The sequence below is a fragment of the Sinocyclocheilus rhinocerous genome, unplaced genomic scaffold (genome assembly GCF_001515625.1).
Source record: "Sinocyclocheilus rhinocerous isolate Xijiao unplaced genomic scaffold, SAMN03320098_v1.1 scaffold1121, whole genome shotgun sequence".
Lineage (NCBI taxonomy): Eukaryota > Metazoa > Chordata > Actinopteri > Cypriniformes > Cyprinidae > Sinocyclocheilus > Sinocyclocheilus rhinocerous.
Genome location: NW_015670367.1, coordinates 247,381 through 261,925, shown reverse-complemented (window position 1 = coordinate 261,925; position 14,545 = coordinate 247,381). Strand labels below are relative to the sequence as shown.

Genomic DNA, 14,545 nt, shown 5'->3' with positions numbered 1-14,545 from the left:
AAAAAAAAAAAACAGACAAACCATAAGACACAAAATCAGCACATGAAAGCAGTTTACGAAAGGAGAGCAAAGATTTGTGCTTTTACAACAAATATGCATGCAGACAAAAACATACTGATCCTAAACTTCTGCCCTATGAGAGGTGTGTTACTGGGAAGAGTTACACTGAGGACAAATTGGATTTTTCTCAATTTTTTAAACTGATGATAATTCTAGCTGGGTAATGTAATGAATCACTGCACATACACAAAACACACACATACACTGCCATGCATTAAGCTGGTGTGAGTAAATGGCTTCCTTCAGGTCCACTATAAAGGAATGTATTCTCCTCTATACTAGATTACAGCTCTTCTGACCAACAGCAACCTGCCTGTCTAGACAGCTTTGGGTCGGAGCAGATTCCCCTCTTCTTAGCACCACTGTGGTGACTGGGTTTGTATGAGGTAAAGCCTTCAGAGCGTCACTTTGAGTCACACAATACCTGCATTGACGCTCTGACTCCGTGTCTGTCTCTGTTAATCTTTCTCTGTCTATCAAGTCTCAACCTTACTGTCTTTCAGAGACCACATATTCTCTGTTAGTTCATTCTTTTGGTTTCTGGTGTCATCTATCTTTCAACCACTAAAGACCTTTCTTTGTCTTTCATACTATTCGTCTTATACAATTTCCAATTTCCACCCCCGCACACTTTCCACCCTGATGGTAAGTAGTTTAAGTAAGATGGTTTTCAGGATGTTTATCAAGCCTAGCACTGAAGTAAATTGCAAAGTCAAGGATACACCTTGACATTTCTTTCTTTTTTAAAGTTTTGGACAAGGCTAAATCATTTTTTCTACAAATCTAATGTGAGTTATTGAAGATGGGTCTCTTACTCAAAATAGACACAACAGACACAACTTAGCAACCAGTTTCAGTGGCACCTGCAGCACCAAACAGAACTGCAAATAAAATGGCTGTTTACAAAACACTTCCTACATCGCTATTTTTTGGAAAAATACACTACTGTGCAAAAGTCTTAGGCCATTAGTATTTTTACCAACAATAACAACAACAATAAAAAAAGTTTTAAGCCAGTTATTTCTATCTTTTGCTGTAGTGTGTCAGTAGGAATGATCAGTTTACATTTCCAAACATTCCTTTTGCCATTAATTGTAATAATCCAGTGAGATTTTTGTTTACACATAGAGTCTGACAACAGCCAGTGCTCCACACAGAGATCTGATCTCACCATTATCGAGTCCGTCTGGGATTACTTGAAGAAACAGAAGAAACTGAGACAGACTAAATGTAGAAGAACTGTGGCAACTCCAAGATGCTTGAAGAAACCTACCTGCAAAGCTACAGTACTGTTAAAAGGCACTTGTGTAAAAATACTGTAAAGTGATGATGCTTTCAAAAATAATGTATTAAAATAAATTAATTTCTATTAACTAAATCAAATCAACATTTGGTGTGACCACCCTTTGAATTTAAAACAGCTTTTGTCCTTAGTACACTTGTGCATAGGTTTTTAGGTAGCTTTGCAGGTAGGTTTCTTCAAGTGTCTTGGAGATGTTGCCACAGTTCTTCTGGATTTAGTCTTCTGGATCTCAGTTTTTTTCTGATTCTTCATGTTGTGTATACAAAAATCTCACTGAATTATTACAATTAATGGCAAAAGGAATGTTTGAAAATGTACCGATAAAACTTATATTTTCTACTGACATACTACAGCAAAAGACAGAAATAACTGGCTTAAAAGCATTTTTTGTTGGTGAAAATACTAACGGCCTAAGAGTTTGGCACAGTAGTGTAGGTAATCTCTCACCCTCAAAACCATTGGTTGAATCAGTGTTGCTATGTTGGGCTCCTCAAACAATCAATGATGAATGCATCACAGAGCCACAGTGTTTAAATATTTTGGAGAAATCAACACAGAGAGGAGAGGAGATGAGTAGAAGCAGAACCACATTCAGGAACATTTTCAGCAAGACTGAAGTTAAATAGCCATAATTATCTACAATCACAGTGAGTTAAATATATATGCGGATACAGGGCTTCTCAGAGGTATCCCTTATAAACACTTAGACAAGCCACAAATATGCTATATTCTCTATTCACACACATCACAGGCACAAACATGCATACTGTACGTCTGTACTCACACTGCCCTTACCATGCACTCATGAACTGTAACAAAACACACTCACAACCAACAACCTTGATCTGTGGTAAATACTTCAACGCAGAAGTTGTCAGATTCTTCTTACACTCAACCTCCCCTTCCCTGATGGAACCAGGCAGAGAGCAGTCCAAATACAAAACTAGGCTTACAATATTTACTATTGTTCTATAACAAAAAGAAAGAGAGGAGTGAGGCCTCAAAATAACCCTTGAAAAGCCCATTACCATCACTGTGTGAGCCTCAGCAGGAAATATTTAGAAATTTCCAACACAAATAGACTGAATAACAAATAAAAAAATGACTGCATTCTGTCTTGAATGAAGAATAGTGTTGACCAAGGATATTGTTACTTTATAGCCTTTATAATTCTTCCTCAAGGAGATAAGGATTCAAAAATATCACCATATCACCCTGCAGCCCAAGACTGGTTGCCCACTGAAGCTAAGCAGGGTTGAGCCTGGTCAGTACCTGGATGGGAGACCTCCTGATCATTCATTCATTCAAAAAATGTTTTGTGAGCGTGACACCGCTGTTCATTTTCAGCAGTCACATCATGGCTTTTTGGTTACGATGGAAAAACACCAGAGATTAATACTTTGAAAAGACAAATGCTAACAGTATGGAGAAGCAAACATCTGAATTGGGCTTCAGTAATGCAGTAAATAAAGTTTAGTAAAAGGACAATGTTTTTACCTTTGCTGTCCTTCCTGCTGCTCTGATGAACTCTCAATTCATCTGATTTAATGAAATCAATGCTGGCATATGTGTTGATGCTGGAGCTGGTGTTTCCTCCTGCTCCACCCAATCCCCCAGTTAACCCTCCTACTACAGGAGAGAAAAATGAATGAGGGCCACAGGGTCCATCCACACTAGTTTGATTCTCCTTACTGACCAAGTCCAAATCAATGTAGTTCAGGCCTTGCTCCAGGGTTAAGGAAGATGCCTGAGCAGCAGGAAGATTTGCTACTCCAGGACTGGCACACTGTGGAGAGGATGGCTGATTATTAGACCAAAGGTTGCTCTCTAATCCTTGCTGTCGTGTTGGACCAACATGTGGTGTTTCAGAAAAAGGACAAGGGGAAGCAGAGGGGGAGAGGGGGTGAGTTGGGGGAGTGATGAATGTCTCTGAGCGATGCCGCCTTCTTGCTGTTGATTCCGCCCTGACTAGACGGGCACCCTGATCTATGTTTGAAAAAGCCTTGGGTGAAGGGAAATTCATGTTATGCTCCTGCTCGATGGAGGATGGCAGAGGTGTTTGGCCAGCTTTTGGGGACTTGGATGTTGTATCTGCAACCAATCCAAATTTCATCTCAGTATAGTCTGTAAAAGTAGCAGCAGCCACATCTGTAGATGTCAAGCCTGTCATACTGCTCTTCCTGAGTCCCATTTCCACTTCTTGTTCTACTTGAGGAGCTCTGCTGATCTCCTCTCTGACCTTTGGGGCAGGTTTAAAAGAAGAGAGGGTAGTGAGAGAAGAAGGTGAGTTACCTAAGTCCATGTTTACATATTCAGACGATAAAGAGATGGAGGTGGAGAGGGGTGCTGAGAAGCTCCGAGGAAGGTTGGCAGATCCACCTTGACATGGCTGTGGTTGGTGAAAGGCTCTTTGATGTCCTTGTGCCATAGAGTTCCCTAGCTCAGCTGTAGTCCTCCCCTTCTTATGTCCTCCTCGCTCACCCTGATATACAATGCTCACATACTCTCCAGGGCTCTGGGATGCAGTTGGGAGCAAAGTCTCTCTGACTCTCGGCAGCGTATTGGCTTTGGACACATCCACATAAAAAGTGGATGACTTCCTTGACTGTAAATGACCCTGTTTCTGAACACCTGGCCCACATCTCTGCTGGTGATGGTGTTGGGCTGAAACTTTGGGGTGAGCCCCCCCTACCCTGTGTCCTGCACCCAACCTAGTTGCTCTTCCCACTCCACCAACAGACAGAGACAATGACCTGTCCTCAAGGCTTTCACTACTAGCTGAACTAGAGGAAAAGGACGATGAGGACAGAGAGAGTTGTCGACCACCACCTGAGCCCACAGGTGTGTCCCCTCCACAATGATAACCACTATGCCCAACCTTTCCTCCTGCTTCACCTCTACCCATACAAACCCTGTCCAGATCATCCTCAAAACGGGTTGAGAGGGCAGTGTGTTTGTATGAACGTGGCAGTGAAAAATAGGAATAAACCATCTTTGGCTGCAGTGGTTTCTGCTCTGGGTGTGATGGAGGAGTACTGCAAGCTGACCTGGCACTTATAGGTGACATGTTCATGTAGTCGCTGCCTGCCCGACTCTCCATGCTGCCCCTGCTGCCCCAAATGCATCCACTTAAGCCATGTAAGTCTGGTGAACAGCTGCTGTTAGGAGACATCATCATGTAGCCCTCATTGATGGGTAGGCGGATGTGCTGAGGGGGTGAGACACTACTGTTGGGGGTCATGGCCATGTATTCATCTCCACCCTTTGGCACTACATCTGAACCAGTAACTGACAGTGACAATGAAGCAGGAGGAGCCGTAACGCCTGGTAGCATAGACATGTATCCACTATCAATTGAGGAGTCTTCAGGCCCCCCTTTAGTACTGACACCTTTATCTGCTGAGATTTCCTGCACCAATGATGTTGTAGCTGAACCCCCTGAGCCTCGGCGAGATGTGAAAGACTCTCTACTTGCACTGCGTGACATCACTGCATAGTCTTCTTCATCCTCTTCTTCTTCCTCCCTGCGGCGTGGGACCAAACGCTCTTGGGTAGAGGTGGGGGGTAGAGAAGCACGCTTGCTGAGCAGCCTGCGCTCAGCCTTACACTCGCGACTAGATGAACGACGAAGAACCCTGCGTCCATGAACACGTTTGTGAGACCCTTCTCGGTGACCCATCAGGATATAACTGGCTCCACCTTCAACAAGAGCAGCAGGGAGTCCTGCGGCTAGCAAGGAGTGCTCTCCGGGGCTGGAGCCATACTCATCTGATGAACCATAATCACTGGGTGATCCTGACATGGACACTCTCTGAGGAATTCGAGCATAAGTGCAGATGGGCACTGTTCCAAAAGCAGCTCCACCCAACCCACACTCTGACCCATGACCCGAACTGGACGAGAGGCTGGGGGCTGGGGAAGGTGCAGGGTTAGGGGTGTATCGTGCTAGGCTGAGGGTGATCTTTGCTGGAGTGGGTGCTCGTGTAGGTTTAGGCCTCAGGGTTGGGGTAGTTGAGCAGGATGAACCATTGAGACTCGGACTTGTGCTGAGTGCTGTTGCTCTGCCCCCTCCATCATCTGTACGTGCCCCAATGCTGGCTGTTCGTGACCTAGAAAATCCGTGCCGTGGAGTAGGAGACGTGTTGCTGTTGGAGACTCCAGGGGTTTCCGTTCTAGCACGTCTGGAAAAGCCAACCTGTGAAGGTGGCAGATTTGGGTGGTGTCGTCTAGAAGGTACACTGATAGGGTTAGAGGCAGTTCCTCCTCCACAGTTCACACCAACAGTCTGGGATTTGCTTCTTTGACGGAACTCTTCGCTCAGAGCCTTCATAGCCTCAAGAAGGGTCTCATGCATGTTCTGCGCCACCACTGAATCCTCTACTTGCATCCAGAATTCTCCAGGACCTGTCATGGCAGAACGACCCACTTCAATGAAAAAGAAGTTCTCTGAGTGGCCACAGCGTCGCACATTCATCAACTGGAGGACCACAGCTGCAACATCACAGTTGAGTTTGACAAAGTTGACTGTTTTGTCTGTCAAGCAAAGTCGGTAGATTCCAACTAGATTCCTGGCTTGGCCCAAACCTTTAGGCCAGACTTTAACTTGCCAGACCTCCTTAAAGGCAGGGCCAGGGGAAGGCAGTTCACAGTCTCCTCCACTGCCACACTCATCGGGAGTCTTACCTATAGATATAAAATAAAAAATAGAAACACAATAAAAAAAATTCAATAAATATGCATTTATTTGAGGGAATTTTAATGTAAAGTGTGTTTTGCTCTATGTTGGTTGTGTATATCTATCTACTTATAGCCATAATTTAAACATTAAATTTCTAACTTCAAATAAGAATTGCCACAAAAATGAATATTTTTTCATACAGCACACCATTAGGTGAAGGAAGCACTGTGTTATTAAGCCACGCTAATATGAGGGAAATTATAGTCACTTGCTGGTCACATCCTAAAACTTTGGAATGAATTTCATAAGTGGAAAAATCAAATACAATGTTATACATATTTAGAGCAAAATGTTATGATGATATGCCTTTTCTATCCCAATGTCATCTTATTAACAGAACTGCCATGAAAACATCTATTATATTAAATATGCACACATTTATTTAAATTACTTTATTACCACAAATTATTTAATTTTATCCTCCTAGGTTTTGTGTAGGTTAAAAGGGCAAACGTTTATTTGTTACATTTGTGACAGCATTCAATTAAGAACAAGCAAGTAGAACTGTGCCAACCAAACCTACAACCAAACCAATCAGATCAAGTCAGGACTAATTTTGACTGATTAGTCTATAATAAACTAACTGGTTGTAACTGATTTGTTTGCATACCATTCGATTTTATTAGAGTTTGTCTGACCAATGTTGTACTTGCATAATTTGTAGCGTGCTTGTGAAAACTGAAAAAAATTAAAGATGCTCTCCGTGCAGTAGCTTGATACAAACACTACAGCCAAGTGAATCCATTATAGCCTTTACAGACGCTAATCAAACCGAGGAAGGCTTATAGAATCGCTTGCTCGGCAACTAATGTCTCCATATCATCACGTTGATGGCCTGCTGTTCAACCCGGTGATCGGTTCATTCAAAGGCGGGGTAGGGGGATCGTATTCTACCAAAACACGAGGGATGGGGCAAGAGGAGACCCGTATTCCAATAAACACGCACGGCTACCGCGGCTCCCCTCCCCGGCAGAATCGCTATGACAGAAATGTAGGTTACACGCACAACATGCACAAATGTGTAGAAAAACAAAAACAGTCGTGAGCGCTGCAGCAGCGCCCGCTACACAATGCGCCACTCTTGCATTACGCACTATATGCTAGTAGTTCTGTCTAGTGCAGAGAGCATTTAAATATTGAACATTCTGCATCTCGGTTTTCTATTAACAATCTAATTAAAATCAAATTACAAATTCGTCAATTTGTGAATGTAGGCTACTGAATGGCTCTACAAAGCATGAACCGCAATCAATTTGGCCGTTTTAATAACGCGTGCATCCACATTTCCAGGTGTGGTGGCTACATTAAACAGACGGGTGGGGTAGAACGTGCATTTGAATCCAAACAGCTTTGCAAATATAGATCCACTTAAGCCAAGGGGGCTCCCATCATCAACGCGCAAGTTGATGGGCAGGTTAAGCAACTACAACCACCAAGGTCCATGCTGCAGCCATATGTGAATGACAGGTCATTTACGAATTCGACTCAAGGGTACAATCATAGTTTTCTGGCTCACATTTACATTGTAGATCCAGCATGGCCTGGTACCATTCGTTTTGGACCTCCTCAGTGTCCGCGGCTATGGCAAAGCTCTCCCCGCGGGTATACAGCACTATCATATGCTTGTTCTTTGAATCTGCCCGTTTGTTGATGTTGAAGCAAGAGTCCAGGTTCACTGCTTTCTTTGGGACTGGTGACTTGCTTCGGAATTTCTTTTCGTTTTCATAATATTCGAGTCTGGCTAGGCCCTGCTCCGAGGCAGCCCGGAGAACGAAAAAGCGCCGGTGCATAGATTTCTGCTTGCGGAGATAACCGCTTTTCCGCACGTCCTCGTAGCTCTGCTGCTCCATCGCCGTCTGGTTCTCCATTGCTGGGCGAGTTGCTTGGTTTTTTTTTAATCCACCAATGTCTGCCTAAAATGTGTGGTATGTTTTACATTCGTTCATGACAGCAGGAGGTCTCTTCTCTCTCATCATGCAATCTCATCATGCAATCACGCGCCCTCGAGGAGAGCCCAAATAAGTGCTCGAGCTTGTTTTCCTCCTGGTCCAGCTTGTACGGTTGTGTGCACCCAGGCTCCACTGACAGGCGTGCACATGCGGCATACGACGTCTGCACTAGCATGCAATTCTGCTGTGTATCACTGCAAGCGTACCAGAATTGTTTACTGTACAGCTCTAGCCCGCACACTCGGATGCCCCCCTCTGCCTGTACATCTATGAGACTGGTAAACCCGCTAATGCCAGTTCATGTAGCCTACACGGTGTACACTGAGCGGAACTGAAAGACTGCATTGCATTCATTGATGTCTGGAGATGGATTCGTTGAACGAGACAGTTCAGAATATTCTGGGTTTAATTAACACATTTCGCGTGCCATATTTTCTATTCCACATAAATGGTTTCTTTTAATAGCCAGTTTGTGAATTTGGATATGGAAACTTGGAGGAAATGCACGTCGGATGTTTTTTAGAATTATTTTTTTTAAGGACAATTTACACGATTCTGTTTTTCACGTAGTAGTGCATTTTTTAATTATTAAATGCGGAATCCCCTTCTCTCCGGTCATTGGCAAGTCTCTTGCGCTAGTGCATCCCTCATAGCGAGGCGTTTGCGACACCTGTTGGTTACCTTCTGCAATTTTTGTGTTAATGCAATACGGCGAAACTCACTTGCCAGTTTTCACCTGTATCAAGAAATTATGAATATTAATGCTGACTGAATTAATGCTGATGCAAAATCTGCAGTTAATGAAAATACATGCACATAATCCATTTACAACATGAACATGAAACAGACACTTAAAATTTCAGCTGAAAACGAGCAATTTGTACCGAGAGTGTTTCTCAGCCATGTTCCCCACACTGCCATTCCAAGTCAATCGAAGGGCCTCCGACACACATTATTTTTTTTCTCTTGTCTCCTACTGAAAAGACAACAAATGTGCTTGTTTTCAAACTTTTTAAATGTGTATTAACAGATTAGATCTTTCACTTTAATAAAATAGCTAATGAATCATGCTTAAGTTCTTCAGGTGAAGGAAACATAACATGAGACACATTGGAAAATCCGCAGCATCATTGTTGCATGTTTTATAGTATTATTTTACATAATGCTGTCAAAGAATACACAATATTTCGCAGTAAGAGATGTTATCCGTTCTAAAATCATCATCGGACTTTCGCCACCCAACCATGTCGTTTTCTTAAGCAAAAAAAGAAGCTCTCACCTAATTTCAGCGAAAAGTTCTACTTGTCCGTTTTTATTAAACTTTTTTGTTGTTCCCGTCGTTTTCCTCTGTCCTCTATTACTTTTAAGACGTTTAGTTGTGAATGCCGTTGTTGACAGATGTGATAAACATTTATTTATCCCTCGACTGACGCTAAACGTAAGTGAACGTAAACAGGTGGGACAAAATTAGATATGGTCGACAGGATCTGTTCAAGTCCGTGTTTATCAAGTTCATGTACCTCGCGCTCAGCTTCCGGCTCCCCTTAAATAGGCTTGCACACTGCAACGCACAAAAAGGCAGAACGGGGACGACTGTTTATTATTGACGTGAAACTTGATAGACATCATGATGGTGATGTCTATAAACTAATTTAAAAATTACTTTAATTTCCAAACAGCTATAATGAACTAAATGCATAAAGCATTTTTCGTTTATCAATAACAACTCGTACAACCTTGCTGACTTTCAGTGAAAATTAATAGCATACCATTCTTCTTTTAGATTTAAAAGACATCATGCCTATAGAACGCCTGAAAACTTATGCTCATCTAGGTCAAAGACGTATTTAGTGCTGTCCTGATTTACTTTTTGTAATGAGTCCATTCCATGATATTGCAAATTTTTCATGTTAGCAAATCTTTGTATGTTCCCTGTCTAACAATGTAACGTTATATTGTGCAATAAAAAAGAAAACGAAATTCATAAATACAACGCGGACTACTGTGTTTCCCGGAGTTTTGTTCAGTCAATTTGTATTGGATATTTTTCCAGTATTAACAACAGTTAGTTATGTGTTTTATATGTATTTTGTTTGTTTGTTTTTTGAGGGGTTGAATGAGATCGACAAAAAATAAGTACAAATAACTACAAATGTTCCGTTGTTTTAACTGCACGCAACGAAGGGAACGTTTTAGTTGGCCAACTACTAAACGTTCGCCACTGCAGGGTTATCAGGTGAGCGGTTCACCTCGTCTCTTCTTAAGATATTAGAATATTGTCGAAAAGTTATTTTAAACGAGGAGGGAAATGGAGGTAAACGGCGGTCCTGCAAACCCCGCGGTGACTGCTGACGTATCGTTCTCGTTTCGAGATGAACTGACTGCGACCCTGCAGAACGCGCTCGGTGTCGCGGTAGAGATCGCCGTCGCGGAGATCACCAGACTGCTGGACAGAGCGCTCAGAGACGTGCAAGACAAGATTCAAGAGGCTCTGCAGGACAATAGTGCGCTCAAGTTTAGGCTACAAACAGCTGAAACACAACTTTCTAATGTGTGTGGTCGCTTGAATCAACAGCCACAGAGGCTCGAAGATGTTCCCATCGGTAGTAGCAGTCAGCTGGTGACAAACCCTCCCATCAGTTGCAGCAGGGTTGAGCGCGGCTGTCGACAGTTAAATAGCCTTAATGTCGGGCAACAAACCGAGCCCGCCGTGGACTCGGAACATGATTATGAGGTGTGTGGATCCAAGGAAACTAATGTATTGCGGCGAGGATCAGTCTATGGGAAGCCCCATGGAGGCGCGTGCGCTCAGACTTTAAACTCGGATTCACTTGAAGAGTCAACACACTATAGATTAGATGAGACAAATGGTAAGATATTTGAAGACGATTAAAATGCGTGCGTTTAAAGGCATAAACCACTTAAAACGACCGACTGTCAATGATTTCGCAATAACAAACCGCCTCTGTAACAGCTGGCACATTTTGGCTTCATGTTTACTCTTTCCTTGTACATTTATAACCCTTGTGGGTTGTTATTACCCGTAACTGTGGTGCTGTCGTAGTGCTGGGACCCATTTACACTCGTATGACAGAGTTCAAGTTTCAAGTTGCCTAAAAAAGGCAGCTTTCACAGAAAGAAGACTATAAAAATGCTAGAGTAAAAACCTGTTAATTGGTTACCAAACCATATAACGTTACGTTTTTTTAATCGCATTATATGTAATTTTACTGTCACATCACATGTTATATATGTGTAATTTATATAGTATAGTTTTTTTCTTAGTTTTGTTATCAGCGGTAGGGTGTTTTGTTACATTTTCTGTTATTGTGTGAATATTTATAGCATTATTTTATTTTCATATGTGTTGCCCTTGTCTTTCATGACCCTCTGTCCTGTCTGTATATAAGTATTGGCCATGTTTTATGTACAGGCCATTTATGATGAACTCTGACTCATTATGTGGCATTCTAATGTACCACCTGTATTATCATGGTGGTTATCAGTACATTTTAAGGTAAAACGTAGATTTTGATAGTTCAGATGGACTGGTTTACTAACATTATATTGTTTCTGGTATAGCTGCCATTTTTTAACATAAATTTAACAGGATTTCTTTCTACTGTGCATGTTTTGGACCGTATTGATGAAATTTAATGAGTCACTCCCTTTTCAGACATCAAGAATGAGCAACACAGTATGACCAAAACTGTGCAGGCATGTGCTGGGACAGTCTCAAGTGTGTTGTTGAGTGAGGAGTCATCCATGGAAGTGGCTGTAAAGGTAGAGAAAGAGAAGGTTTATGGTGACCCAATCCCAGTGTCCCTCTCTGAAGCAGAGGAGCCTAACTCAGACAGCCTTTCTCTGGCTCAGTCTCGACTACTGGAAGACTGGAGACCTGAGCCATTGCAGTCAGAGAGCTGCCAATCAAACATGCACTGCCAGTCCACCAACCAATCCCTAGGTGAGTACTGTGTACGTAATATTCCATGCTAGTGGGGCTAGGCCTGTCGCAATAATCAATATATCGACTTATCGCGCAATATATGTACATGACCTCAATAATTTTTGGTGATGCAATATATCGCACATTATATTTACTTAAAGATTAAAAATGGTCTTTAAAATGACAATAATATCGCTTATCGCAATTATTTCTGGGGCAATATATCACACAACAAAAAGTTGTTATCGTGACAGGCCTAAGTGGGGCTGATATTAGTTTGCAATGAGTACATTTATAGACTGATTAATCCATTTAAGCAAGGGTATATGCCATTATACAAGATTTTTTTCATGTAGTTTTCCCTTTTCTCTGCCCCTAGACTTTGATTTCCTGTCATCCTCAAGCTCAGGCCAACAAACACACTTCCCAAAGCTCCACAACACCAATCACAAAGGTCCTGAGCACCATGCATTTCCCCCCAGCCTAAACCTGTATAGCTGTGGCCTGTGTGGACGAGACTTTAACCGTAAGCACCATCTCAAGATCCATCAGAGGATCCATACAGGAGAGAGGCCGTACACTTGCTCCATCTGCAGCGCGCGCTTCCGTCATGCATTAACACTCAAACGCCACTTCCGCCTCCATACGGGAGAGAAACCTTATGTTTGTGGTCAGTGTGGGAAAAAGTTTCGAAATGATGGTGGATTGAAGGTCCATCAGTGTTCATGACAACAGTTGTATAAATGCATTATTTATAGTAGTCTTGTGTTGCAGGATGAATCCAATATAGGGTCACCCCAGAAGCCAAAAGGTTATTAAATGGATAGTTCACCCAAAAATGAAAACTCTAATAATTTACTCACCTTCATATTGTTCCAAATGGCTTTGGTTAATATTTGAAACACAAATTAAAGGGGTGCTATTATGCTTTTTCAGTCTGTAATGTTGCTGTTTGAGCATAAAAATGATCTGCAAAGTTACTAAGCTCAAAGTCCAATTCAAAAGGAGATATTTTATCACTTTTTTGATCTTTGAATTTGAATTTTGGCCTGTTCTAGTACACCCCCAAAACAAAATCAAGACTTTGTAAAAGAGCATAATAGGACCCCTTTAAGATATTTTTAATAGAGATGCTCCAATCGACCGCCCTGGGACTGGAATTAGCCGATTTTCCTCGTGATCGGCCCGGCCCGGTGACCGGCCGGTCAGTCTGCCGATTCCGAGCCGGTCCGTTTTGAAGTCACACTTACGCATACATCCGCATGTAAACATGTATTTATGTCGTGCCAGATGAGGCTTGCGCAGCCTGAGTGAGTGTGTGAGAGAGACTCGTGCAGAAATCCAAATGAGCGCAACAGCACTCACAGAACGTTATAGATGCATACTGCGCAAGAATTTTTTTTTTTATAAAATACGATTTAGGTAAGCAATATTACACGGCCAAGATGTTTCCCAGAATATCAATATCAACATGATTGCAGTGTGACACTGATTTTATACAATAGTAGTTCTATAAACAAGAAGTTAAAATTAATTGACTTACATTTTAGACACAATATTGACTGTTTTTGCTCATTTTTGCAAATGAAAATCGTTCCAATCAAAGTCACAGCAGAACAGTTGTGTGTCTCCGAGTAACACAGCGGTGTTTTGTTACTGAATGAATCCACGTTTTTGAACGAATCGATTGAGTCAGTGATTCAGTGGCCCATTCATAAAGATAGTCACTTGCCTCGTTTCTGATTGAATCAGCCGTTTGAACGAATAGGTTGAATGAATTAGGGCTGCACGATAAATCGCATGTGATTGTCATTGCCTACTGGTGGTTTGATTATATTTAAAAGTATCATTGCATTTTTCCCAACATTTATTTGTATGTTTAAAAAAATATGTAAAACATTAATCTTATAAAATTATTTATGCATTTTGAAATTTTGTGGTGTAAATGCATTTATGGCACCTCAGCTTCATCAAACAGTCTGTTTAAATACATCTAATGCCACTTCAGATGCAGCTTCTGTTTCCTCTGCAGTGAAAAGATGGATATTTTGAGAGTTTTTTAAGTGAGAGAACATCTGTAACTTAGTCCAGATTGGGGGAGTTGTAATGTTTAATAATTTCTTTTATTATGTAAATACTTTTTTTGCATTGAAATTTGCATAGATTTTTGTTTGAATATTCTGTTAATTATAGTTCTTAGAGAGAAAATCAGAATTGGCACAAATCAGTATCGGCACGTCACAAAAAAATCTGAATCGGCCAAGAACATTGCAATCGGTGCATCTCTAATTTTTTATGAAACCTGAGCGGTTTCTGTCCCTCCATTAAAAGTTCAGGTAACCAAAACTTACAAGAACCAAAATGCAGTTTTAAAATGAATCCATATAAATCGCTTTAAAAAAAATATCCTTTTATTTACATCTTAACAATGATCAACACACATACATTGAACATCACTTTTGGTGAATACAGAAGCTCAAAATGTGCGTGATACGTGGGAATCAATGAGGTTTGTTGTAGCTCGTGACACATGCACAAGCATCCATATT

The 14,545-nt window shown here is 41.7% G+C and overlaps 2 protein-coding genes and 1 long non-coding RNA gene across 3 annotated transcripts in view; 2 read left to right on the top strand and 1 right to left on the bottom strand.

The window, feature by feature from the left end:
* Nucleotides 1-8,117, bottom strand: part of LOC107734146 (insulin receptor substrate 1-B-like) — a 17,580-nt gene extending 9,463 nt beyond the window's left edge. The window contains exons 1-2 of the mRNA XM_016546015.1: nt 7,618-8,117; nt 2,861-6,046 (exon numbers count right to left, since the gene is read on the bottom strand). Coding sequence (XP_016401501.1) covers nt 2,861-6,046; nt 7,618-7,969 — 3,538 coding nt within the window. The 5' untranslated portion in view covers nt 7,970-8,117. The remainder of the gene's footprint in view (nt 1-2,860; nt 6,047-7,617) is intronic.
* LOC107734149 (uncharacterized) overlaps nt 1-14,271 on the top strand; it is a 15,948-nt gene extending 1,677 nt beyond the window's left edge. Inside the window, exons 2-3 of the long non-coding RNA XR_001639070.1 lie at nt 7,089-7,096; nt 14,160-14,271. This is a non-coding gene — a long non-coding RNA (uncharacterized LOC107734149). The remainder of the gene's footprint in view (nt 1-7,088; nt 7,097-14,159) is intronic.
* LOC107734147 (zinc finger protein 578-like) lies at nt 10,293-12,850 on the top strand. Its single transcript, XM_016546016.1, has 3 exons — nt 10,293-10,920; nt 11,727-12,014; nt 12,376-12,850. The coding sequence occupies exons 1-3, from the start codon at nt 10,359-10,361 to the stop codon at nt 12,723-12,725; spliced, it is 1,200 nt and encodes a 399-aa protein (XP_016401502.1). The 5' UTR covers nt 10,293-10,358; the 3' UTR covers nt 12,726-12,850.
* Nucleotides 14,272-14,545: the final 274 nt, after the last annotated feature.

Coding starts and splice junctions, on each gene's coding strand:
- LOC107734147 (XM_016546016.1), top strand. CDS start 10,359: ATGGAGGTAAACGGCGGTCCTGCAAACCCCGCGGTGACTGCTGACGTA. Junction 10,921..11,726: donor TAGATTAGATGAGACAAATG/GTAAGATATTTG, acceptor CTCCCTTTTCAG/ACATCAAGAATGAGCAACAC. Junction 12,015..12,375: donor GTCCACCAACCAATCCCTAG/GTGAGTACTGTG, acceptor CTCTGCCCCTAG/ACTTTGATTTCCTGTCATCC.